Source organism: Caloenas nicobarica, chromosome 14, assembly GCF_036013445.1.
Source record: "Caloenas nicobarica isolate bCalNic1 chromosome 14, bCalNic1.hap1, whole genome shotgun sequence".
NCBI lineage: Eukaryota > Metazoa > Chordata > Aves > Columbiformes > Columbidae > Caloenas > Caloenas nicobarica.
Genome location: NC_088258.1, coordinates 8233834 through 8261231, shown reverse-complemented (window position 1 = coordinate 8261231; position 27398 = coordinate 8233834). Strand labels below are relative to the sequence as shown.

The following is a 27398-nucleotide window of genomic DNA, read 5'->3' as shown; positions in this document are numbered from 1 at the left end:
TAAAAGCTATTCAAAACATCTTAAAGCACAAAACCTTTTCCATTAACCCTTCGTGCTGTGGCAGTTTTCGCTGGCAGTGGGTGAGGAGGCCCCGTGTTGGCCTGTCAGGTGTCGCTCCACAAGTTGTTCCTTGCCAGAGACCGACACGCCAGCTGGGGTGTCCCCACTGAAACCCTGCAGACCACAAACCAGCCAGTGAATGCAGGACCTGTGGCAGCTGCTCAGCAGTTAACAGCTCTTCTCGGGAATTGTGTGGATTTCTGGAAATGTGCTGTGCCAGCTCCTGAAGCAGAGTCGCTGCCTCCTTTCCAGGAAAGCAGCGTGCTTGGTCCATGGAACAGAGGAATTGGTGATTCATACGTCTTGGACGATCTCCACCTTCTCTTCCCTCCCTGAACACCCCACACACCCCTCACACACAAAAAAAAGAAGAAAAAAGGGACATCACAGTGTAGCTGTGGGAGGGGCAAGGGCCATTTTAAGGAAAGGATGTGTTTGTGTGAACTTCACACATCATCACTTACAGCAGGAGCTGGAAGCCCAGAGTTGCAGTAGGATGAGGTGATCTGCAATCCGACAGCTTCATTCCTGTGCTTTGCTTGAGCATTTCTTGTTAATATATGGAATTTCTAAGCACAAGGATGCCTAGGAGAGATTTTGGCACTTGGAAGAAAAAAAAAAAAAAAAAGAAGGAAATGTTTTTTACAAGGTTTGACCATGAAGGATTTCTTGATATGAATTAGAATACGCTGAGATAAAGTTGACAGTTATTCCAGAAATTACTGAATATAGCTGATAGAATATTTACACCCTCCTACTTTCCGACCCCGAGTTCACTGTGCTGGGCTCTTGAGCAAAGAGCAGCCTATGGAGCAGGAGCTGGGAGCTGCTGCATGGAGGAGCAGGCAAAAATAAAGACGAGGGAAAGGCAAACAGCACCAGCCCAGGGGCGGCACTGGTTAGCGGGCAGCCGATGCTCACATCAGTGTAATTCGTACCTACATTTACAGCCTCCAGAATTCCTGAAATGAAATATTTTAAGCAAGATGAATGCAGCCTTTTCTTTTTTCCCTTTTAAAAAGGTAGTTTATCCATTCCAAGTGAGCCTTTGGCTGTAGCTATTGCAAATGCGATGAGCATCAACATCAGCGCTACCGCAAAATCTGACAGGACTCGGTGCCCGTCCCCAGCGCCACCGGTCCCGGGGCTGAGCCCGGGGGGTCGGGCAGCGCGGTGGGGGGGCGAGGACGGACTGACCTCCGTGCGAATACGCTCCTGGTCAGACTGTTCACATCCAGTATCTCCTTGTGGTAAGCACACTGATAATTTGAAAGAAGAAACAGCTGGGTTTCATTCCATGCACTTAAAAATGATGTGGTCACCTCCCTGGAAGGACTGGGCAGGATTTAGTAAGCATCCAGGATTCCCGCTCAAGAAACTCTGGAGATGACAAAATTAGCAAGAGTCCTATTTATAGGCATGAAAAAATAATTAATTTGTCCCCTTTTAATTGAAAACGTAAAAAAGGACTTCAGCTTTAAATAAGACATTTTGTACAAAGCTTGAGCACAAAAAAGTGAACACCAACGTGTCATTATGTAAACACCACAAATGTTACTCATTTGTTCGGCAATGCGCGGAGCAGCGTAAACATTCCCTTTCCAGTGGATCCGATTTCTGTAGCTGTTCCCGTCCCTCCGCTCAGACCTTACTGGAATACAGGAAACCCAGAAGCTTTGGAAGATTTACAAAGCTACAGTAGTCAGGATACATTGTGACTAAAGGAATTTTTTTTTTTTTCTTTAAGGGATTGGTCATTTAAATATACAGAAGTACAGTAATCTCACAAGTAAATGAATGGCAGCTTGGATTAGAAAAAGCACCAAAATATTTAATATACATCTGGCACAAATTCCACAAGAAGTCAGTAATGGACAAACCAATGCTTTGCTTATAAGAAAAGAAAAACCTCAGACTGCACTTAATGCTTTTCTTCCAAAAGGACACGACAAAAACATGGCACTCAGGATTGCTATCAAGTAAAGACAACCTCCTTATTACAACCTTGTGCCTTAGATTGCACATTCTATAAGATGCTGTTTCTATTCTGTTCCAGACAATAATGGTGAGCAAAATTTGATATAAGAAAAGAATTGTAAAACTACAAACCAAATAGGACGCAGTAGATGCTGCATCTTGAACTTCTCCCGCTTCTCCTCTAGACCATTTGTTTCAAATTTGGCCACATCCCTTCAAAAAAAGATCCTACATGAAACAGAATTTACTCCAGCCATTTTCAAGCATCACATTTACACAGCGCTTCGATGCTGCTGCCTGGAAGGGGCCGCACGGGTCTGCCCCACCACACGCAACACATTCATCGCTTCCCAGAGCGGGAAAAGCGGATCATACGCGGTGATCTCTTGGGTAAGTCCAAAAAGACAAAAACCATTCCCAACACAAAGAACGGCAGATTCAATCCTATCTACCCTTGCTGGGTTACCGAGGAACTGAGACTGATCAGGCAGTTGCATTCACATGCGACTCACTGAGAACTGCACAAAGCTGCACTCTCGTTATTTCCTTAGTTAGAATTAGTTCCCTGGGAGCAAACACACACCAAAACACATTCCTTCCATGAAGAGGGGCTTGAGGCTCAACTGGGCGCCAAGATCCACACGCAAGTACTGCCAGAGCTGCAGCTGCGCCAGCTGGCTCCCCGGGCTGGTCCTTCTGGGACCTGCGGGTGCTTCACGCCCGCAGCAGCGCTGGGTCAGGACCGAATCCTCCCCGTTGCATCCACATCTCCTGGAACTCGAGTTACTCAACAACTGACTGCACGAGCCCTCCAGCCACTCCTGCCAGCCCACCTCCTTTTTTAAAGACCGATTTAAACTTACAGATAAGAAAGCAAGCATGTTTTTTAAGATAACTATGTTTAGCATGACTATAAAAAGTCACAACTTCAAAATACTAAGCAGTATTCTGTGAAGTCCTCTAACGTGTAACACATTTGCAAGTATAAAAACAGCAGCCAGCCTTTGGCTCCCCTGATCCTCTGCACGGATTTGCCACCTCTGGTCACACCATCTCCCCTCTCATGGGCCCAGAGAAGAGCAAGAGTCAGCAGCTGTAGCTGCATAAAATGGCAACATTCAAGTAAACACCCCCATTCAACAGTAGGCAACCTTTAGTGGAAACATAATTTACAGGGGAAAAAAAAATAAAATAAACAAAAACCTTTACAGCTGTTGAGATGGAATGGATGGATGGAATTTTTTTCTGTCTGTGTGTGAATTGACACGTTATCCAAAAAGGGCTTCTCTGAAGAGTGCAATTATGCAAAGATAGAAGCTTTTAAAAAATAAAAGTTGTATAACCCCCAGAACCCGTTGGATTTTAAAAGCTAACTACAGAAAGACTGAGGATTGCATTAGTAGCGAGGAACCGCTGTAATTTCAGTGATTTAAGGCAAGCTGTTAGCAGGACCAGTACGTTCACACTCCCTTTTCCCTATCGCCTCGCACACCCCACTCCTCTCCAAATATGTGCCCATACAGATAGTGCAAGCGGTCACACCCCAAAGGAGCCCTCAGACTGGAAGAAGAATCTTGTAGCAACGGGTGCTACAGCACTCGCGATTTGCAGTGACAATAATTGTGCTGCAGTTTTCTTTAAGGGAGGAAAAGCCAGGGACGGGGATGTGCTGCACGAGAAATAGACGCCACGTAAATGCGGCAATGGACACAACCGAGGACGGACACCAGTGTCTCCAACACACTCCAGAGCTCTCCAGCTTTGCTCAAGCACCAGGGTTTGGTCCTGAGCGAGATCCCGAGCTCGGCGAGGAAAGGGAGGTGTGTGCAGCCCCGGTGCTGCTGCGGCTCCCGGCCCTGCCGGCTGGTACAGGTCCTGCCCAACACAGAACAACACACGGTGTTTTTCGTCAAAAGAAAAATACACTCATGGCACTGCATCAGGTGGGTTCCGAAAGTTTTTCAAGGGCAAATGAAAAGGCCGATGAGTCCCCTCTTGGGAGCCACCTTCAGTTTATTGCCAGGACGGGCAGCCCGGCCAGGGACGGGGATGTGTGCGGATCGAAGGCCCTGAGCCACGCGCCACGTGGCTCCAGGCGGTCGCTCTGTTGCACTCCAGAACCAGCACCCGGGAGGACCGGCACTCGTCTGCAGCTTGACTTGCCTCCCTTTCAAAGGGTCAGTCGCATGCAGATTAAAAGCAGTATAGCAAAAAGTATGGCAAATAGAGAATACTTAAACTGGGTCAATTAAAAAAAAAAAAAAAAAATCGATTACTCATCCAGGCATAAAATCCTGTGAGCAAAGGATGGTAACCTTAAACTATTCAAGTCTAAGAACAAGAGGTAGAGATACCTATGTACTTCATGGTGAAGGAGTTACAGCCTTCTGTCTTACAATCTCATGTATTTCACTTCAGTTGATAATACAAAACAAAAGATTCAACCTTCTATAGCCCAGAGAGAAAATGTTAACACTGGTGGTTTTGTTTGCGCACAACAGAATTCAAGCAGACACTCAGCTTTCAGTACTTATTTGAAAAAATATTTATGTTTTGCTTTATATTGAAACACTACTCTGAAGAATTTTGAGTTTCAGGTTAAACATCTTCCTTCTTAATATGAAAGGCTAAATTCACAAACACACATTTTGAGCAGAGGGAGCTCAAGGAAAGTGCCCAGTTGACCAAGTATCTTCTAAAAAAGGATCGCACTGCAGAACACACGGCTGTAAGACCCAGAAACTCAAAATCACTATTATTTTCCGATGAGTGGGAATGATGTAACCTCAGCCAACAAAAGAGATCACAAATGAAGTGGCGACTAACTACACGGTGTTTTTTTTAACTTTGCTGGGCTTTTTTTGGAAACAAGGCCTACAACTGTAAGGAAGATACTTATGTTGACAGTGTCATGAAAATATTAAGGTCATTAGTCAGCGCAGAGCCACGGCTGGGAACCACAGGTGACGGGAACCTGGGATCCACGGGCTCTTCAAGCTCGGACAGACACACAAGGAGTGAAATAAAAGTCACAAGGGCAAAGCTGCTGCTGCCCCCGCGCTCTGACCCCCGCCAGCTCCTGCCCTCGGGACTCGGGGCTGCAGCCACTCGCAACCAGCCCCGAGTCCGGCGCTCTCAGCAGAGCGGGGCGAACTCATTTCGTGCTCCTAGAGGCGCTTGGCCGAAAAGCTGCTGCGGTTCAGCGGCCGGTGCAGCAGCAGATCCGCCGGGCAGCCCGCGCAGCCAGCGCCCGGCCCACCGGCTGCCGCGGCTTCAGCGCTCTGGTTTTATGCCACCTGCCACACCTGCAGTTATTTTTCCTGTGGTTCTTCCATTACAATTGCACAGTATTAAAAAGCTATAATTCTCCGTATAGAATAGCACCAGCAGCAAGTAAACTCACAATTCAGCATTCAATGTCAATTAATTTCCTTGGTCACGTTTCATGGCCAGCTATGGGTTGAATCATTCAAACCCTTATTTGAATCAATAAATAGTCTTTGACCTCACAAATGCACCGGCACAAGTAAAAAGCAGCACAACTGAGCCTCCAGTTGGTCTGGGAGCCAAATTTTAAAGGTGTTGCAAACTATAATATGGTGCAGGTGGTCAGTGTTTTATTACTAGGGAGTAAAGTTTACAGGAGTTGTATTTCTTTGTGTATAACGGAAGGCAGTAAAATGCCACAGAGTGTGGATATGGGACCAGTTTTCCAGGATATTACTTAAACTATACAATTCTCTATAGTTATTTATCCCAAGTCGCAGCAGGTTCACTACATGCATCAAGTTTTCTAATGCATACTCTAATAAAAAAAAAGTTGTAATGGTTTCAAGGATTTCATCAGCATCACTGCTCATTACAGTCCTGTGCCCTACACAATACAGACTTAAATTATATAAAAATAAAGAGTGAATGTATTTGGCCTGTTCCACAAATATTCATAGTTTAACTATTAAAACAAGCATATTTTTGAGGCTCCAATACTGTTAAAGACTTCTCAGAAACACTCTCACACAGTACCCCAGTGTTACAGAGTACCGTCTACTCTTGTTTAGGATCATAAAAATCACGGGGCGATCCAAGGGAAGATCTCACGCCCTCTCTCACTTTCGGCACTGCCAAAGAGTTGCACCTTCAGCTCCTGCTTCAGGAGTTTAAAACTGATACAGGTCTGGTTTGCCTTCTGTAAACAGTAATTAAAAAACCTGGTACTTTGCTAGATAGATCATTTGGCTATTTTTGCAAGTGTTCTACCCCATGGGTGGAGCTGCTGCTGCCAGGCTGAAAGCGGCAGAACAAGCGCGAGGCTTTTCCTCTCCCGCTGCAAGCGCGGGACCTTGGCCACCGAGAATTGTGTGTCCTTTCCCTACAGGAAACCAGATTTTCCCTTCCTGCATATTCGCCACCACCACCGGCTTTGAAAAGCAGCTGTATTACGTTTGATACACTAAAACGGGCAAAGCCTTGATGTGCTACAAATTGATTTCCTTACTGCAATCCACACTCAGACCACAAGATAAACGCCTGCCTTGACGAGCTCAGTCCCTCCTGCCTCGAAGAGCTCAATCCTCGTCCTTCCGAGCTGCTGCAGTTCAGCGTATAAATCAGCAGCAGCCACTGCCATGACCCTGTGTGCCGGCGTGTGCACCAGCTATCCATTTGAATAGTTCGTTTTCACACTCTGGATACTTAAAATTCCCTTTAGGGAAAAAAAAAAAGTGATAAAGCATTTAATAGCTGAATGAATGCGTAGTCTCAAAGTTCTAAATACAGTCTTCATTTACTATCAAATCAGTCACCATTTGGAACTTTTGCTAACAAAGCAGCCTCTGTCGTGGAATTTTTTTGTCTTTTTTTTTTTTTTAAATAACAGCACCAGCAAAAGTCTCACCACAAATTCAATTATACCAGCACAAATGCCTTGGCCTGCTGTGCTCACCAAATCGGAATAAGGTTTTGCTGCCAAACAGTGCTTGTGCCATGGGAGCTTGGAAGGTTATAGCAGCCAGGACAAAGCTTTGGGTGTATTTTCCATATAAAACAGCAAGTTCAGGGCTCCCCTCCTGCAGGGGAACAGACTCAGCTGCATCTGGAACAACGACATTTGTTTTCCACAGCTTAACACATCTCCCAGACAGAGCTTGCAGAAGCAGCATGGACAAACTCTTCTTTTATTAGATGAAAGAGATGCTATCTGTGGCTTCGGGGTTTGTTTTTAAACAGTTTTCAATACCCATATTTTGTTAGTGGTTTGTGATCCCAGACCCAAACTATTGCATAGGCTGGACACCAGCAGAGCCAGTGACAGAATTTGGGCAGAGCCGCCTCCTCTCTCTGCTGACCCCTCTGGGCACAGCAGATGTGCAAAGTGTCCTGGACCCACTGACAAGCTCAACACTTAAAATCTGTTTCCCTCTAGCTCTAAAACCCTTTATCACAAAAGCCATTAGATGCCATGGATGACTGTCCAGGGTTTTCTTTTGGTTTGGTTTGTTTTTTTAACTGAAGCCATTTTATGATGCTGAAATGCAGCTCTGAAAATAAAAGGTGTGTCATGGAAGTGTATCGAATTCATTAAGCCAGTACTTAGCTCTGTAGAAAGCCTTGGCAATCATCCCTTTTACCAAAAGGTATAAAAAAGTTGACATACTAAAATTAAAAAAGGTAGCATCAATAACCAAAAAAGTTTCAACCAGTGTTAATAAAACTCCCTTTAAGTCACAACAGTTTCAACAGGCAAATAGTCCCAATACAGGCATTGTAAAATAATCAATTGACTCCTATCCAAATATTATCAAATCAGTCTAAAAATGACTCATCTACACTGTTGTCATTAAGAACACATTAAGAATTCACTTTGTCATCAGATGCCGATATTGTTGCTCCAGAAAGTGTGGAGTATTAACTGCGATTTAGCAATTAAACATAGGTTTTAAAAAATTGGTTTGTAATATTAATGCAAAAGATAGTTCCTTACATAGAAGTACTGTGCTTGCCAGACAAGTAAGATAATACTTCAGGTATAAATCAAACAAATTAAAGCAGAATTATACCACAGTTTTCCTTGAAGACTTAGGGTTTGTGTTGCTTCTGTCAACGTTTAGCAAACTTAAGAAGCAGAACCTTTGGTTCTTTTAGTCAAGTAAAAATATTCTCATGTAACCACAAAAATACAACTTCCAGAGAAAATGGAAGTCCATCAAGAAGTCTACTTTCAATAAAACTGAGGTAGTACTGCTCTTTTATTATGTGATGTGTAAGAGATTCAGATACAAATCGCCATCTACTACTCAGTTGACTGACAGGTACAGTAAGTTTATAAAACAATCCCAACATTTAGTTTGAAACTCCAAAAAAAGGAATGATCTGGACTCGGTCACCTAACTCTTTAAGTTCGCTTAAAATGGGAATTAGCCATATTACAAAAAGCTGTTGCTTACGTTGTCTTTTAGAGCCTTATTACCAGGGGAATTAATGCATTTATAGTTAACAGTTAACACTGCTGTTCATCTTGGTATAAAACCTTAAAATTATTACAGCCTAAAATTTCAACAATGTAAACAGCACTACACACAGTACAGACTTGCCCTGACAGATGCAGTATGAAAAACTTATCTGGCACTGTATAATTTAGCAATGTTAATTTAACCTAACTAAAAAGATCTACATTGTGCAAGGAATATCAGACTTACTTATACTAATCTGAAGTCTTAAAAAAACCCCAAAAACGCTTAACGTGTAGCCAGGGTCGAATATTTCAGGGCAAGAGTAAAAGGAATAACCAAAATTAAGAAAGTGCCTAAAACATGATACAGCATTTTAGAGCCCTTTCAAAGACAAGGCAGAAAAAGGTGTAAAGTAGAAAAATCTGGAGCCTCAGTAATTTCCAGAAACATCCAGAGTTTACATTTCATGAAGGGCAACAGGTTGTTTTTGTCACTGCTGCTTCCACGCCACTAAGTCTGTTCCTCCGCACACAGGCCCTCTGTGTCCGAAGACTTAATACATTTGGTTTCCTCTTCCTTTTTCCTTCGCTCCATTTCCCACTCCACAAAGGTATCGAAGAGACTCGGCCAGGCCTCGTCCTCGCTGTAGTTGCTAAGGTCCGGTCCAATCACCTGAGTAAAATTTAGAAACATGTTCCACGTGTCCCGGGAGATTCCCTTGATTCCTGAGGGGTTCTCGATTAGGAAGTGTAACCACTGGTCCAAAATGGGAGGCTTGTTTTGGGTGAAGACTAATTTCCAAAGGGCAATGGCTATTTCCCGATGTAGTGACCTCTGTCCTTCTTCAGAGTCCAGGCCGAACTGGAAGGTGAAACGATAGAGATCCTTGAATTTATCTTCCTGCTTGGCTTCATTTAGGAGGCTGGGGAACCTTGCACAAATGCCGTCAATGCTGTCTGCATTTATTGCTTTGCAGCCTTCAAAAAACTCCTTCCTAGTAAGCAAGAGAAGAGCAATTAGTGCGAGCGCTTCCCACCGACCTCCCGTGCGGAACGATTCCACCACCGCTCAGCCAGGCCGATGGGAAGGGAGTTATCCGGACGAGCCAAGGTCTGTTCTCTGCACGAGCCAAGGTCTGTTCTCTGCACAGGAGGCACAAAGATCCCAGCAAAGGGAGCTACTGGAAGGGGAGATGCTCCAAAGAAATGTCTCGTGGCTTGTGGAACCACAGACAGCACTCAGATCTCCTCCAGCACTGTTAGCATTACAAAGAGATTTTGCTGTCTAGCTTTCTGACCACTCCATACTACCATATCTAGTGCCTTCCACATTAAAAAATGCATAAAATTTACCACAGAAGAAATGCCAAACACATTTGAAGACACCATATTTATGCCCTGAACTGCCACATTTAAACCAGCTTGATTTGGTGTTGCCCATGCCTAAATACCCCTGCTCTGGTCGAGTTGTTCTCAAGGACACAGCAGTTCACTGGTACCTTGCCTGTGGTTTTTGGTCTCTCTTCCACCCTGCAAAATACAAAGGGTGCCAACAGTGATGGGCAGCAAGGCACTTGCCAAGAGAGTGGAAGAGAGCACGGCATCACACAACACAGGCTACAACGCAACATATAAACACTGCTCAAAGCACCAGTCCTGTACTAATTAGCCTACTAATAATCTGGCCAAGTGGGTAGACGGTTAGCTCTGATTGCTAATGAGCAAGTGTTATAACCAGCCAATCTTAACCAAACCCAGGGGACTTTGGCAGAGGATGGGCTGGAGGGAAGGCAGAAGATGGGGCAGCTCTCAGAAAAAAATGGAAAACCATGTTGCTTTCCCTGATGGAAGAAGTTGATCAGCGCTCGCATCACAGAGCACGCTGTTAAACAAAGGTAATTTCTCACCGCTAGATCTGCCCTCTTTCCAAGAAAATCAAAACGATGTTAATAAAACTCGTGGTGGCTGTGCGGAATCGCAGACACTACTTGCGATTCTTTTACCATGTTAGCAAATACCTGCGCCATCAGCCTCCAGTAAATCCACATTTACATTCCAGAGTAACTCATCCATTTGACAGACATCCACACCCTCAAGGCCTCTGAAGATGCTGGAAAAGCTGTGTTCGGGCACAGCAGGGGCTTGCTTCAAGGCTCAGAACACCAAAGTAATTTTGAAAGTTATTAGCGGAATGAAAACAGGTAGCATTATTCAAACCAATACTAGACAGACTGAAATTTTTTAAAAATCCTTCTCTCTCAGCCAGTCCCTGTAGGAAGTCTTTACTTGCTCTTACCTGGACTTTAAATACCAATCACTTGTCAGCCAGTATGGAACAGCTACCAGTGTCAAAAACCTCGTGTTTCCTTCTCTCTCTATGCTTTAACAGGATTACTCTTGGAAAACGACATTAAGTGTAACACTGGTTGGGCAGGAACAATTCTTAGGAAGCAGTCTGTCATTCTTTCACAGAATGATAACAGAGTTGGAAGCAATTACTAAGGAACCTCCCATTACTTTAAAGCGAAAATTAATTTCAGTGTCCAATCTCATCACCGAGACAAGGCTGGACACAGTAAAACTGCTTTTGGTAAATCAATAATAAATGAATGTCTACAGATTTTCACTACACTGTTCAACATTAGCAGAATAATGTCCAAAAAACCATTTTCGCTTCTGAAACCCACTGTAAAGGGAAGGTGAAAAGAGGACAACACCAAGCTTACCTTCTGCAGTGGCTGGAACTAATCTGATCACAAGCAAGTGTTAGAAGAAATAAGTGAAGCTAATGAGGCTGTCTGTCCAACATATATATGACAGGATATACTTTAACATATGAAAATAATTACAAGTTCTACAAGAACTAACCTTGTAAATTTGCACATGGTAGCAGCCTGAAATTTCCAAGCCAAAACTAGCACTTTAAATTCAGTGGGATCAACACAGAGGTCATTGCAAAATCGTTCCATTCCTTCTTCCAGTATGGCATCTTCCCTTTCATCCTTATACCTCCTAAATAACTCCCCAATCCTTTGGAGTGAAGATTCTTCTGCGCTGGAAACAGAATCTTTCTTTGAATCTCCAGAAAACGTTGGAGGCTGACTAGACTCTACAGTAGCATCCGTTTTCTTTGTCCCATTCACAAGTATATCTCCTGAAGACTTCCCGCAAGCTGAACCATGGTCGTCTTTATGGACTGCGCTTCTCTTACTGTGCGACTTGCTGCCGGATTCCCTTTCCCCATTTTTGCTGCCGAGGGTAGAAGAAGGATTCTTGCACTTGGTGACACACTGGCCCATGATGTTGCAAGCCCAGCTTCTAGAGCAGCCCCCTTGCCGTCCGACACCCTCGCAGCTGCTCTTCAACACATCTCACCATGCCATTAGCAGCAGTCCACTAACCTGAAAAACAGTTTCAGAGTCAAATTACCGTTTCTCCACAAAGAATATTGTTAGTATTAAACATGGGGAAACATTTGCCAGTAAGAGACTGACTTCAGGATATTTAAGTTTTGCGTACTGAAAAGGAGTAGTGTACAGAAGGTTGGCATATGCCATAAATTTCAGGCAATTTCAGGCTGTTTTACCTAGAAATCAATGCAGCTCACTCAGTGGCTACAGTATACTAACGGGTCCTAATAAAGGAAATTCCTAAAATTCTTACTGTAACATAGGTTACAAAGAGGTTGATTCATGTACAGGCTTCATCAAGACAGACTAGTCTAACCCAGAAATATTTTAAAGGAAATGGTTTTTAAAAGTATGCCCACATTTTATATATAGAATATAACACACTGAAACAAAGTGGGGGTGGGATGTGGACACTGATGGCAGAACTTGGCAGAGACTTGAACATTGGATTTAGACTGAACCTTCAGCAAATGAGCTAAAGGGATTTCAGGTGTTGTGTGTGTTATTCTGTGTGTGTGTGTTTTGGCTGATTGGTTTTGGTTTTTTTGGAGGTGGGGGGGTAGTCGTGGGTTTGGTTTTTTTAAACTGAGTCTGGAATCTAGATTTTCGTTCTTAAAAACGTACGACGAGCATATTTGCAGAAAGGAGGCAATGGGCACTTTTCATGCAAGATGGAGTTTAGAAGTTATTAATTGTTTCAAGTGGGCTCCTCCCTTCGGGTAACCAGACAGACAGGAGGAAGGGGCTGTTTTAATGGAACTTTTTCAGCCAGACATGCATGCAGATAAGAAGTAGTAATTCCAGATCCTTTTTTAAAAAAAAAAAATCCAAATTAAAATGCCAAAATTATTCCATCATACTTTTTTTTATAAATCACAATGTTAAAGCCTTGCATATTTGGAAAAGATATTTTACCCACAGAAAAGGTTCTTAAATTTTCCCTATGAAAACCAAACTAACGCTCTGACACTACCCTATCAGCACGCACCCACTCCGTGGACAGGCCATTTCTCAGAAACATCAACTCCAAGAAAGCAATTGCTTATCATATTCCTCCTTTACCACTTATTTGCATTTCATCTCTGCTGTTGGTTAGGCAAAAGCCTCAAACATAAAAATTATGTTTGCCTTGTCTTTGTTTACTGTTTCCAGGTTACAGAATTAGAACAAGAAAGAAAAGAGAGAAAAAATGAAAATGAAGAAATGAAATAGATGCCATGGTAGCTTTTCTGTCTGCTTCCTTGGGTAAAGCTCTTCTGAGACCAGACCCCTGTTTTAAGCTGTAAATCAACTTGGAACAGCAGCACCGAGTGCAGATGAATTCAACAGAAATCAGCATTACAAACACAAATCTTCTCTCAGCCATTATACCTGTTTTGGCAAAACAGCACGTATGCAGTTTCATGAGGGAGGGAAAGAAAAAAAAAAAAATCTTTTTGCCACTACAACTACAATAGACGAAATGCTGGTTTCAACTACCTGGCATCCCTTCCCCTCCCCAGCCCTTTTTCTTAAGCCTATAATCCACAAACAAAATTAACAAAAACCTATTTTTAAGCAGCAGAAGGAACAAACATCTGCTTTAAAGTTGAACTTTGTAGCATCATTATTATAGGCAACTAAAGTTCAATTAATGCATTCAAGAATAATTCCTTATTCATTTGTATTTTAAAGGACTCATTAAAATATGCATTTCCACATAAACATCCCAAAAGACAATTTCTCTGTTCCATAGTATTTCACGGCTCTCCGTGAATTGCAGAGCAGAGCCTGGCACTGGTCCCTGTGCTGCCCTGTGTCTGACCCACCTCGTCTTCTCTAGTCTACACCAGTCATTTCTTCATTACACCAAAACAAGCAGGATATTATTAGGCAGTGTAAATTACTGCTTAGTGATTAACTTCAAGATACCAGCCTTCCTACTCCTCCTCCCCCCCCACCTTTAAACTCATCAGCATTCAAAATGCTCTATCTACACTAATTCTTGTTCCTCCATCAGTTTCTCAAAAGCAGTTTGCACTACTTTGGCCAAGTTTTGCTTTAGAGTGAAGCATGCAAGTAAAGGAACAGAAAAAAAAAATCCTGCACAAAAACTAGTATTAAAGTAGAGTTTAGCTAGTTTATAAAACTTTCTGCCCAAACACATAACAGCAACTATTAGCTGTTGGGGATTCGGAACAGCTTTTCCCTATGAGCTGGTTAAAGAACAGTTGCCTCTTAGTGAATGGTACTTTCCTCTAAAGTAGCTGGCAATACTCAAATCACACACAGCACAATGGACAGAGATGAGTCCAATTCACTTTAGGAATCCAAATTTTAAATCAAAAAAAAAAAAAGACAGTTTGCAAGACTAACTTACATACTGTGTCCATAAATTTTCCCAACAGAAGTGATTCATGTTGTCTTGCTTCCTAAGCAACGGTTTGTATTAGTGATGATAACAATCTAATATTCTAGTCTTCCCAGTGACATCATCAGTATGATGAAACAGATGGGGTCTACTGTCATTCGCGGTTGTGAAAAGTCGGCATTACAACACAGAGAGGGAAGGTCAGCCAACATGATTGAACACCTGTATGTGAGGAGGTGTCCCCTGGAGAGCACAGTGACACTGACCCAGAGTGGAAGTTGACCCCGGCCCCGCCACACACCCCTCCAACACACACCTTTCCGTACGCTCACCCACCTGCCTACACGGAGCTGACGGCTGCTGCCCAACAGCTGCTGCCTGGGCTCTGCCAGCACGGCCCTTCCCTGCACATCGGAGTTCTTCCTTCTGCCTGCCGAGGGGCTTCTCAGAGCACAATCCTACTCCTTAGGAAAAACCACGAGCAGATACTGAAGTACAGTTGCTGCAGTTCCTCACTTTTCTAGTATGTGAAACTTGATGCCCCGTGCCAGATACTTTGAAGCATTCTACCCCAAAAATAGCAAAACAAGCCTGGAAAAAAAAAAGAAAAAGAAAAAGAAAAGTCAGACTGCATCCGCTGGCAAGCTGTGGATGTATCTGGTTTTATAAGAGACAAGCCTTTTGGCGCTCCATCAGTTACCCTTTTATAAAACGCCTTCACTGAGCTGGATCCACTTCACTTACCAGTCACCTCCGCTTCCTACATGACTCAGGTTTCAAGGCATGAGAGGAACAAGAGCCTCGGAAGGAGATAGAAACAAGTGGGAGAACTCAGCCTTTTTGTTAGGGAAGACTGGAAAGAATATCCAATTGCAGTGTCAGGAGCTGCACTGAACTCGGTGTTTGCGGTGTGTGAACACGCACGCTCAGGAAAGCCAGCAGAGCTACTCATTGAACTGTGGGGCAAAGCACGTGTCACGTCCAGGTTGTGCCGATTACAGCTAAGTGAGCGCAAGGACGCGCAGAAATATTTCTCCTAGCTGATTGGGAACTATAAGTATAAAGTTCTTGCCCACCCAAAGGTTGTACTGAATTGGTGGCGAAGCACCAATTCCCAAAAGGATCAGCTCCCAAGAGCAAAATTATTGTAACAGGCTTGTCCAATGTAACAGTGAGACACAGAAGGCCACACTGACCACTGGTTTTGCCATTCTACTACAAAAGACCAAAATTCAGGGCTAAGGTTGGAACGTTCTCAGCACCACAGGATGCTGTACGCCCAGAGAAGTCTGATTACTCAGACAAGAATTGAGCAATAATCTACAGTAAATATGAATCACCGAGATGCCCATGAGGCCACCTTCCACATAACAGGAACTGCAAAGCAGAGACTGATGGTGATGTTCTCTGCTCCTTTCTAGAAGGGAGAAAGCAACTGGAAACACAGGACAACTAGTGCTGGTGAATAAAGCCAGTTAAAGGAAAGCCACCCTCGAAGAACAAAGAATGTGTAGAGCTGTATTGCCCAATGCAGTGAACGGAAAACCTAGAGAAGATTGGAAAGACCTTGCTAATGCTTGATGGGGATTTCTGTTTTGTTGTGCGGGAGGTTTTAGGCTTTTTTTTTTTTGAAGTGCTGTAAAGAAATTAGGTTTTCTCCATTTTCAAGTGGCCAGATCACATATAACCCAAGATTTGAAGGGAGCAAAACAAGAAAGTGACTCAGTAATAATCCTCTGTCAAACAGGCACACCATGGCACAACTGAAAACACCGCAGTGGGGAAGAGCTGGCAGGAGGAGAAAAGATGCAAAGGAGATACTTAAGTAACCCTGTATTTTGCCTTAATGACTGATTTTATTGTAATAATAGAAATTATTGGATATGTTCAGAGAATAACAAAACACAGCCAAGCATTATGCTGTTTAACAAAGTGTTGCATCAGAAGGTATTTACAATGAGTTTCAAAATGCAGAAAGTATCAAGAGAGTAGAAGAAAAAAACCTTCCATACATTCAAGAACACCTCAAAGACAAATTTAGGAAATCTGATAACAAAAGGGGATACAGCTCAGCCAACCATTAAATCCCTTCCCAAGTAGCAGCTCACTAGCCAAAGCAAAGACAACATTGCCAGAGCTTAATTATGCCTCAACCCAGCCTCAACTTTTTGCAAACACTTGAGCATAGCTTGTAAGAATTTTAGAATTTCACTATGCATTATCTACTTTTCAGTGGAGAGGGATACATGACTTCTAAAATAGCTGAGAGGAGGGAACAGTACCATGGCTGCCCCATCTTTTTCCAGCTCTGAACAGATACAGACGGCTTTGCACTGGCGAGGCACGAGAGGATCATTGCAACTGCTGAACCAGAAGCAATCACTGCTCTGACAGTTGATGCTGGGCAAGTGACCTTGTAAGCAAACATCTGATACTTACATAGTTTCAGCTACACAGGGAATCATTCCACTGGCTTCACAGCCTCCTTCAGACTCCCTGGGTTCCACATGGAATGCTGTTAAGACAAAACATCACAGAAGTCTTTACATTTAGAAGAGGCTACGAAAACCATAAAATGCACCAAATTGCTCAGAAGCGACTATACATTGAACAAAACCCTTCACAGTCAAAATCCATTTGTTGAGTCATTTTATAAAACTACTTCACTTTTTAACTTATAAAGTAGCATTAACACCATTAACTCTGCATTGCCATATAAAGCATAGATCGAGTACTGAATGCAACAAACAAGTTCAAACGTTTGTTAGGAGTAAACACGCACTTCTAGATACTTTTATGGCTTTCAGCATGGGAGAGTTAATTCCTCATTTCATGCACTCAAAGCAAACGAGAGGACATTCTACCATTGTCAATGCATGTTAGCTAAGCGGCTGTTTAATCTGTGAATGCCAGACAGTTGCTACCTAGCAAAGCATAATTTAGGTCTAGAAAGTAATTCTCTTTTTTCACTCTCTAGCACATTCTTTTCCGTGTTTGTTTTCCCATGATCAGTTGAGCTGACTCAACTTCACTTCTCCTAAATTCCCAGCTCTGCTATATAACTACGAAGCTCTGAAGAGAAAATGACAGACAAAGGTACATCTGGTTTGTGCAGTAAGAGCTACAACTGCAGCACGTAGTCAACGCCTCCATTTGTACCTGATCTAAAAAACACAAAACAAAAACAAAAAAACCACACAACACAAAACCAAATAACACACAATCAAAAAAGCTCTGGCAAAGCTGCTCTGCTCTACCACACTAACAAAAACACGAAAACGTCTTGGTTTCACATCTCTTATTACATCTAGGGAACAGACAGGTGATCAAAAGCCGCTTTTCTGAATATGTAGTTTTTACACAAGACCTACTGCTTAGGAATCAAGTGGGAACATTAGCTTGTCCAGTGCTTTCTTCAGCAGAAACTAGGGAATGGATGTACAAGGACAACCATGAAACAAGTTCTTACTGCACATGCCAATCTCCACATAAGTTGACTGTTCCCCAGACTCGAGTCTTATATGTGGATTAGGACAAATTTGACCAACAAATAAAACCTAGTTCAGATCAAATATTTTTTTAAAGGCCTTTAAAAGCCTAGGAAAATGGGCATCCAAAACACTTCAAAATCCCCGAAACTGTGGAGCGGTACTTTCACCTGTAATACACACAGACTGAGCAAAACCATATCTCCGCTGAACCATTTTTAGGTGTTTACTTTTGAGATGGATAGTCCAAAAAGCCTACTTCACTCTGCACTTACATCCTCCACTTCCAAACCTCATCCTCCACACAACCACCCACCCTTTTGCCCTCCACAGGAGCCTCGCAGCTCCTTTAGCGTACGCTCGTGCTGAAAGGGCCACCCCGTGCCGATGCAGAGCCACCAACCAGCTCAAAGGCGTCCGGGAACAGAGGAGCTCCTGCCCCTCTCATGGTGCAAGTACTAGCTTGGATTTCTTTCTGTTTGACCAGAGCATCCCATGAAATCCAAGAATTTAAGAAAATGTAACATCTGGCACTTCTATGTTAATTTCTTTCAGCCCCCTGCAACTAAATAATTCCTTTTAGACATCATTGGGTGAGGAAAGAAGAGACGGGGGAGACACAGGGCGCTGTACAGCCTCATTCCCCCAGGAGCCTGCTTAAATAGAGGAGAGGCAACATCTTACACTTCACATTTTAAAAAACATTGTCATGGCAACTTTAGGCAACAAACTACCTACTTTACAAACAAATTCGTATTTCTTTGGAAGAAATCTACGACCCACCAAATCTACATTTCCAGTTGACTACAGCGCATACGGGAAGCAAACACTTATTTCAAGTTCAAAAGAAGCTGAATCTGATGGAGTTCAGCCCTACCCAGCAAAAGCCAAACTTCTTCAGGTTGTTTGAAGTAGTTTCCACATTGGCTGACCTGTACACACACACAGTCTGGAGTCAGAAGTCAGAAATGTTAACATCTGTTAAAACCACCAGCTACAATTCTTCCCTCATTCTTACTACTTTTATTCCACCAAGTTGTCCATTTCACCTTATTGAATTTTTAATGGAGTAGCAAGTGTAAACTTCTGCAAGAACACAATTATGGGATGTGAAATAAAAAGTTAGTATGATTTAGCAGTTAAAAAAAACAAGCTCTTCAAGTCTGTGTTTAAAGGATATCATAGCCCAGCAATGCGTTGTCACTGACTTCATCCTAAATCACACAAGGTGACTGCGGCGGGGGCGGAAAGAAGTGTCAACACTCCCGTGGTACAGGTTTTAATTCAGTTCTGGGGTCAGGGTTGCAAGGTACAGCCGTGCGCTGTGATCACCAAGCATCGCCCTGGCCGGTGCGGGAGGAGCATCACGCTACAGTAACTCAGAAAACAGCCTGCATCCCTCGTTAGCGATCCTGCTCAGCAGTCCACTGGGAAAATAAATAAGTAAGCAGCATGCACCCTCTGGATTATGGAGACCTTTGTTTTGCTCACCTGCCTCTTTCTGCACCTGTGTACAACTCCCCCCTGTGAGCCTGGCTCTCCCGAGTGCTGGGGCACGGAGGATCACGCTGCAGAACACAGCAGCACCAAAGCTGCTCTTGCCCTCGATGCTCCTCAGCAGCTTTTCCAGGGGTAAAAGCTGAAAGCGTTCTCACAAAAGGCAACCTTCTTTGCTTTTCTGTGGGGAATCAGTGAAGAATTAGTGATATTTCCCTCTTCATCAGGCAGAAATTGAGAAGATCAATTCTGCGCCTGGAAGATTTTACTGTGAAGAGTTTTACACTACAGCAGCAAAGCAGTTGGTACATAAGCGTTAAAGCATTAACAAAGCGTCGGTCAGCAATGCCATCACGTTACAGAAACTGCTTATTTCAAGTCATAACTTGCAACGAAACTTTCTCAGCAAAAGAACTCTGACCCAGCACAACGGGCACGTTACGGGCTTTCATTAGCCCAGAAGACACCTCACCACGTCCCTAACCAAGTGCCGTGGCAGCACCTGTCGGTCACACAGATCTGCTCCATACCTCTGCTGCAGAAACACTTTTATGCAAACTTACTTAAGAGGAAGTCTAAGAGCAGGAGAGTGCTGCTGCAATTAGTTAAAATGAATTATTAGTTTGTCAGGCTTCCTGCAGTTCAAGCACCTTTCAATGAACTACAGCCAGGTTCTGATTTCGGGGGCACACATAGGCGAACTTCATGAATCTGTTCCAAATCATGACAACAAACTATTTCTGATTAACTTTGCTTTAAGCTTTGGAAACAAACTGGATTTAGAAATCTGATCAAACTGCGTAAAGTTTGTCTCTACCAAACACACTGGTATCAGAGTAGAAGCCAGTTATACAGATGCATGAAAAGGGACCCTGCAGAGTTTCGGCTGCCCCTTGGCAGAAGGCTGAACGGCAGTCAATAGGAAAACCAAGCCAGACAACGCATGTGGTGGAAGCCTGAATAGAGAAACACCATACTGGAAAAGCTTAATTAGTTTGGAAGGGAAGACAGAGGCAGGTACAAAAATATATTAAAAAAAAAAATCCAAGTAACAATACATTCAGAAATGGCCACATCATACCTACAGCCCATAATTCTGGGCCAGCTCTCAGTGCCAAGAACCAGAGCTATCACTAAACCCCTTCCTAAAAGAAGCCCCATGGTTGCCAGGAAGGAGGCAAAATCCCTCAACAAACAACTGCAGCTCCATGTGCCATGCTGCCACTTCAAGTCCAGGGCTGGAACGTCAAGGGAGATTTTTCCATTCAAGACTGGCAGAAGAAACCTCCTTTCTGCACTCCTGAAGAGCACCCTACTAAGACACAGGATGTGACACCATATTTCATGTTCAAACTCCAACAACCAGTCTTAAGAAAAAATACAATAGATGTTTCAGATCTGTACTTCACTGTGTGCTGCTAACTATACTAGGTTAGCTTAAGAAAAAATGAATAATAATGTGAAAAATGATAGGGAAAGAGAGACTAAGGGCACCTTACTTTTTCTCATGCAAGACACATTCCTCAAGCAGCTTTTTCAGCAGACACACATGCATCATCCTCGAATCCCACCCCTTCTTTCATGCTCTAACCATACAATACCTTTCTTACCAATTCTCATTGTTTTTCCACTTGGCCTCATTAAAAGGTTTTAAATCCTTTCCTATTATGTGTTTCATTCTACCTTATTAGGTGGGTGGAATGATTTGTTACAATTATCGTATTTTCGCAGAGCAAACCCAAGTCCAGTTAGCTAAATAGCACATAATCTTAGCAAGGTGCCTTCAGGTGCTTCTGTAACGTAAATAAATTAATGAACTAATTCACTCAGCAGCAGTACTTGTTTTGAGAAGCCTATTTAGGCCATGAGCAAGACACCAGGCAGAGGGGAAATCAGCACAGCCAAATGATGTGGCTGTTCAAGATCACGCCATCAGTTTTCAGTAAAGCCAAAACCAGAACTGCAACCAGATTCCATCCAATTCCCGACCTCACACATACCTAGACATGAACAAACTTGTTTATTTTGCTACACATAACTCAAATCCTGGATGAGTTTGAATCTACCACCTTCAAAAACCCCAAGATCCCTGTCAAAGGCCATGCAACTCTCAAGGTCCACCACTTAGAAACAAATCAAATCATCATCTAATGAGGGTTTGTGGGCTTTTGCCCTGTCATATGCAAAGAGTTGTAAAAGAATAATCCTTCAGTATTTTTCCAGGGTACACTGTAACTTCTGCCCAGCATGACAGACCTTTAGCACTTCGGTATGTATTATGAATAATTAAAGCAGCACATGCCAGGGGAATAGCTGCTCTGTGCTCAGACACAATCAGTTCACATCTCTACAGCAAAACTGCAAACTATGGGACCACAGAAACCACGACCCTCAGATATTTGACACAGACGCATCCCACTGTAAGCATCTGAAAGTAGTTGTGCAACAAATATGTACCTTACTGTGTCCCAGTCAATTCCCCAAATTAATCTACGGAAAACTGCAACTATCCTGTAGCCAAACCAAAATAACTTCGAAAAACCACCTCGGTCTACAATCCACTCTGCAATGGAAAAAAAGTATTTACTTTTAAAGTGAGCTAAGTGTGCACAGATTTTCTTTTGCTCTGAGTTCAGCCAGCAGACTTCACCTTGAGGCAACTGAGGCACCTTCATCCATTACATTCAGCTGAATATAATTCAGGTAGATATCAAGTGATTCCTGTAATAATAACCAGGTATGCTTTAAACTAACTGCAATAAGTGAATAACTTTATATTTCTTACTGCTCTCACCAACAAAGAAAACACACCAGTTACACAAAAGTCTTTCCAGCGGCTCTGTTACCAGTGTCCCACCTCCAGCACAAAGCAGCTGTGAGAACCGTGACCCGTACAACTGCCTGGCAGGGCAGCGAAGGGACAAGACAAGAGCCAGACCACCTCATAAGATCACTCCTGGCAGCAGATGCTCACAAGGCACTTACGGAAGACCCACCAGCCATCTCGGTAAGTGTAACAGAGTTTACAGGCTGCCAGCCAAAAGAATCACTCATTTCACGCAGTTGTGTAGGAACTTCATTACCAGCTGACCACGTAAATACTAGAATCATATTGAAGTTATGCACAAAGAATCGTTCCAAGTGAAGGGACTGACATCTGAAAGTGCTTCAAGAGCATATGCTTGGATTTTAAAACTGACTGCAGTTTTTAAAACAGCAAATACACAAAGCCGCCTGCAGAGACCCACTTCCCTCTCCTGATTTGAGTCCTGACTTCCCTGTCACAGTGAATGACACCAACGCTTCTCCCTGTACAAGGGATGCTGCAGTATTTACGTGTTAACCATATCAACAGCTTCAAAGCAGCTCCTTTAAGTACTTGAACTTAGGTCATCACTTATAACAAAGACTCTCAGCTCTACTTGAGAAATCTGGTGGCAGCTCCAACCAACACATACGTTTCGTTAGTAAGTCTTCACAGATCCTTGATTTCACTTGACGTCCCATGTCTCACAAGAGACAGAAGCTGCATAAGTATCCTGTGCTTCACGAGGCATAATCACTAACTCCAAGCACAGGTAACCGTGTCTGAAGCTGGTATACGTCAGACCTTTGGCACTTCCAGACTGCCCATTTATGTGCTGATCCAGAGTACCCGAGGCTTGCTGTACAGACTCATTTGTAATGAAAATATTGAAGAGTCAGCATATGACCAAAGCCAAGTTCTAGGACATTTGTGTTTGTGAGTCTATTACTAAGCTACACACGCCTCCCATAATCATAGGCATTAAGATGATTTTTCTCCTTCCCTTTTAATTTTAAAAGAAAAAGATAAGACCGACGGCGTTAAATGCTTCAAAGTTGTAGAATGAAAAGTTGTGTTACACTACAAAATTTCAGAGTAAAAACTGTCACTTCCTGCTACTGTGTGGATGCAAAAATAAGGCTGGTATTTTTCAGGAGCACATAATCTTTTTGATTTAAAAACCATGTTCACTAAATAGGAAAAGTGAGACAACAAATAACTGTGACTGTCATACTGTCTTTGGCAGTCAGACTTTCTGGGAATAACAAACTGTGACAGGAGGTCACTAACAGCATTCTCACATTTTGCTAAGTAAGTTTTGTCTTTCACAAAACAGATGCCACAGACAGAACAGCATTTATAACTATTCTGAGACAGATTATACCAGCTCATTCTCTTCACTGGAATCCTGTCTCACCACCTATGCTTTTGTTGGATTCTCCACAGTATCCCTATTTCTGTGTAAGAGCTCTTTAGTACTTACAGCTAAGTAGTCACCTAGCCGTCACTCTTCTAGTAACAAAACATTGCAATTCAATAACCAAAAATCCAGATTTTCTGCCTCCTTCAAAATGCAGATCATTGGACTGGAGATCTGCCCCTCAAGAGACATGGAAAAAATGGAGACATAACAAGTCTTAATGGGTTAGCCCTCAGATTATCTTTTAGGCAAGAAGCTTTGATTCGCTTTCTCTTCCCCTGTTTGCTCTGTTCTGGTTCACACCAAGATCAGAAGCAGATCACCAAACTGTCACACCAGAGCCACACGAGACAGGAAGAACCTCCTTATGTCATCATAAAGAACCCTGGCATTCCTGCAAGGGAAAGCAGAGCTCCCCTTCGGTTTGCCCACCCCATCGCCCCCAGGGCTCTCACACTTGCTCACCCACAGCCAGCTACCGGCAGCTGAGCAGCTCCACCAAATCTTCTCAGCAAAGGGTGAAGTCGAGGTACAAGTGAACGATGGGAGCACGTCTGCAAGTCTTGGCTTTTCTGATCACTCCCTGGGAAGGTTTCAAGTCAGATCTGTAATTACCTGACTCAAACTAGAGTCAATCGAAAGAGGGGAGAGCTTGGGGGAGAGACAGCTGAGTATTTCAAAAGACACACTTCAGACAACTTACTGTGTAGAAAACACCAAGAAAACTAGCACAGACAGTTTACTCGTGTCATATGTTTACAGGGGGTAAATGGCAGGTGGCTCTTTACCAAAAGACAACTGAACATTTACCATGAAATTACTATTGTTTTGAGTCAAGTTACTATGTCATTACTGCTGAATAACTTGGAGTAAAATATACAATTAGTCCACGTCACCAATGCAGACAATCTGCAAAACATTACAGCCATTTAATCTAGTATTTTTAAAAGTAGGAAGGGGGAAGAGACAAGAGAAATTATTAGACTTCCAGTAACCACAAGACAAAGCCTATTAGTCAGAGGCAAATAAAGGAAAGGAAGCCAGGGAGATAAGATGCAGACCCCTAGGGAGAAGCAGCCGGAGAGAGGGAGCCCAGTCGGGGAATTCTGATGAAGGTTGTTAAGGGGGTTCCCTCTTCTTGTGACTACCAAGACTCTCAAGCGTTCAGGTTGTTCTTTCAGTCTCCAAGAATTCTGGCTACCAATCTTCAGCTCCTTATTTATTTTTAAGAAGGAGGATGAAAGAAAGGACTGCTTTTCTAACACCCTATGCCTTTATTTTTACAGTCTCCTTACTCAGAGCCGCGTTTTCCTGTTACATTCCCTGCTACAGACACATGTGCCTAATGGAACAATAACACTGTTTCTGCACTTCGCGAGTTCTTACAAACTGCCAAAGCCCCACCACGGTGGATTTTACAGTGCTGCAAGGCTCTTAATTACATTTATCAACACCTCCTCAGCACCAATAAAGAAACTCGAGTACTGTAGTGCGGGACAGTTCTGACAGTACTGGGGTACTCACATCGTGCATCTCTTTATATCCAAACCACCTTTACATTGTTTTCTGCCTGTCACGATGAGAGAGTCATGTCTATCCCCCATTCTTCCACTCCCTTTTCATCTGCTCTATATTCCCCTGCCCCAATACACATACGCACAACACACAGGTTTTTTTCCTGTTCCTTAAGCTGAACCAAACCAAGCCTCTTCCTCATCCACACGCAAATCTGTCAGAACAAGTCTCGGTCTGTCAAACTGTCTGGCAGCTGCTCTTGCTCAATATACACTACTGTAATTAACATCAGTGAAGGGCTTCCAAAAGAGCTGGTCTTAGTTTCCTCTCAAAGCCACCCCTTCAGTTTATCTGATCACCTTTTTTTTAATCCAATTCATGCTAAACGGAAGCAAGATGCAATTATGAATGAATTTCCAAGATCAACAAATTATAAGAACTACTGACACAAATCGGTCAGAATTTGCCATGAACTTGACAACATTCAACTCCAAAATAAAGCAAGAAACTGTGCAGAAAAAGGCACCTAACTCAGCCTTAAAGCTCCAGGAACAGATTACAGATCATATTGCAGGTTATCAGTCTCAAGACTAAAGCTATTTCAAAAGCATCACATTGAGCAACCAAGTAGTACCAAAGCTCTAAGTTCCCCCATTAATAGTTTTGTGATATTTTTAAGGATTAGAGTAATTCATGCATGCATATAACTTGCTATTAGGAAATAATCGAAATTTTAGAAATCATTACAAGAGCTGATATTTGCAGTAAGCTTGTAAAGCCAGTTGTACTTGGCAAATCTGAACTAATTCAACACAGACCACGAGCTTCTGTTTTCTGCTGATCTGCAGAAAATCTTTGTGTTAGACTGTGCGCCGCCTTTCATGTGAAGGGCTATGAAGGTTTTCCACAGACCACTAACACACACCTGTGTGGGGAAGATTTTGAAGACAAGCTACAGAACTGACAAGAACATGAAGTCAGATCTCTTTACTTTCACACACAATCTTAAACACAGGACTATCTTTCTTTTTCTGAGAATTATTTTTTACCAGGGAAACAATCATAAGCTTTCAGACGTGCTCGAGAAACACCAGTACTCAGGCATTCTCTTTTCCGATCACTAGCCCAAATAAAACACTAATACCGTAGTTACACATTAACTGTTTAACAAAAAGGCTCTTAAACAGATGATAACGTGTTTAGAAGATATGTCTTTTGATCGGCTCTTCTCCCAAAGAAAGACCATGCAGCACAACTGCAACCGCCAGTGCGGACTGTCTGTAATTTTGAGCAAGGCAAGGCAGTCCTGTGTTTTTTTGATTGTACAGCTATACCCCTTGTTTCAGGGCACTTAACCTATTACCCCTTTAAATTATGCGGCAGACATTACCATTTTTTAAAAAGTTACCAGCTGCAGATCAATGCTGTATTCCGATACTTGGCATCAGACTGTTCAGTTATCAATGCAACATTTTGAAGGACAGCATATCAGCAGTGTTAACTATTTAAAAGATAATCAATTATTCTTTCCAGCAACCACAGCTCTAACAGGAATCGTATTCTTTCAACCATTATCTGCGCGAAACACCGATGATGCGACTTACAATTTAAGTTGTTACGGGTGGCTTGTTAGTACCAGGGTGACGGCAGCTTCCCAGGAAAGGTAAATACACTCAGGAGAGGGAGCACAAGCTAAAGTAGGAAGCGGCTGTGCAAAGGTGGTATGCTGAGATTGCAACAACTATTTTGGAAATAAACTGCTCTACGCTGTCTTTTCCCTGAACTCCTTCTGGTGCCACGCGTGTCCGCTGCTCTCCCGGCCCGGGGGATGCGGGGCTGCTCGCACAGAGCTGCTTCGGCGAGAAACGTTTTAGGACCCTGCAGATGGCACACGCCGAGATGAAAAAATAAGAACCAACCCCCCCGGAGGGAGGCAGCGCCGCTGCGGGGGCACCCGGGGGGCGCCGGGCGGGCGGGGCCGAGCGGCCGCACCGGCCTGCGGGGGGCGAGACCCGGCACACACCGGCCGAGCAGCCCCGGACGGGACCGCCCCGCGGCACAGGGGCAGGCTCCAGCTCCCGGCCGGGCACGTCGGGACCGACGGGCCGTCCCGGCGGTTCCAGCCCCGGGGGCCGGGCGGAAAACGGCTCCTCGAGCCCCCGCCGTGAGGGGGCAACGGCGGCGGCGCGGGGCCCCCAGCGCCCAACCGGCCCCGGCGGGGCTGAGGGGCAGAGCGGCGGCCCCCGCCACCGCCGAGCCCACCGGCCGAGCCCCGCAGCCCGCGCCGCCGGCCCGGCCGAGCCCCGAGCCGCTCCCGCCGCCGTCCCCCGCCCGCAGCCCGGCGCGGACGGGAAGAGACGCGGTCCAATTCACTCACCTCCGCGGCTCCTGCGAGGCTGCTCCCCCTCCTGCATCACTTCCGGGGGT

At 43.7% G+C, this 27398-nt stretch overlaps 1 protein-coding gene across 1 annotated transcript; it reads right to left on the bottom strand.

Annotated features, from left to right (window-relative positions):
• Positions 1-2876: 2876 nt before the first annotated feature.
• On the bottom strand, positions 2877-27394 carry DCUN1D3 (defective in cullin neddylation 1 domain containing 3). The gene is made up of 6 exons (XM_065644776.1): positions 27349-27394; positions 19225-19411; positions 16685-16760; positions 14582-14836; positions 11354-11886; positions 2877-9480 (listed from the first exon to the last, which is right to left on the bottom strand). The coding sequence occupies exons 5-6, from the start codon at positions 11782-11784 to the stop codon at positions 8997-8999; spliced, it is 915 nt and encodes a 304-aa protein (XP_065500848.1). The 5' UTR covers positions 11785-11886; positions 14582-14836; positions 16685-16760; positions 19225-19411; positions 27349-27394; the 3' UTR covers positions 2877-8996.
• Between the last annotated feature and the right edge of the window lie 4 nt (positions 27395-27398).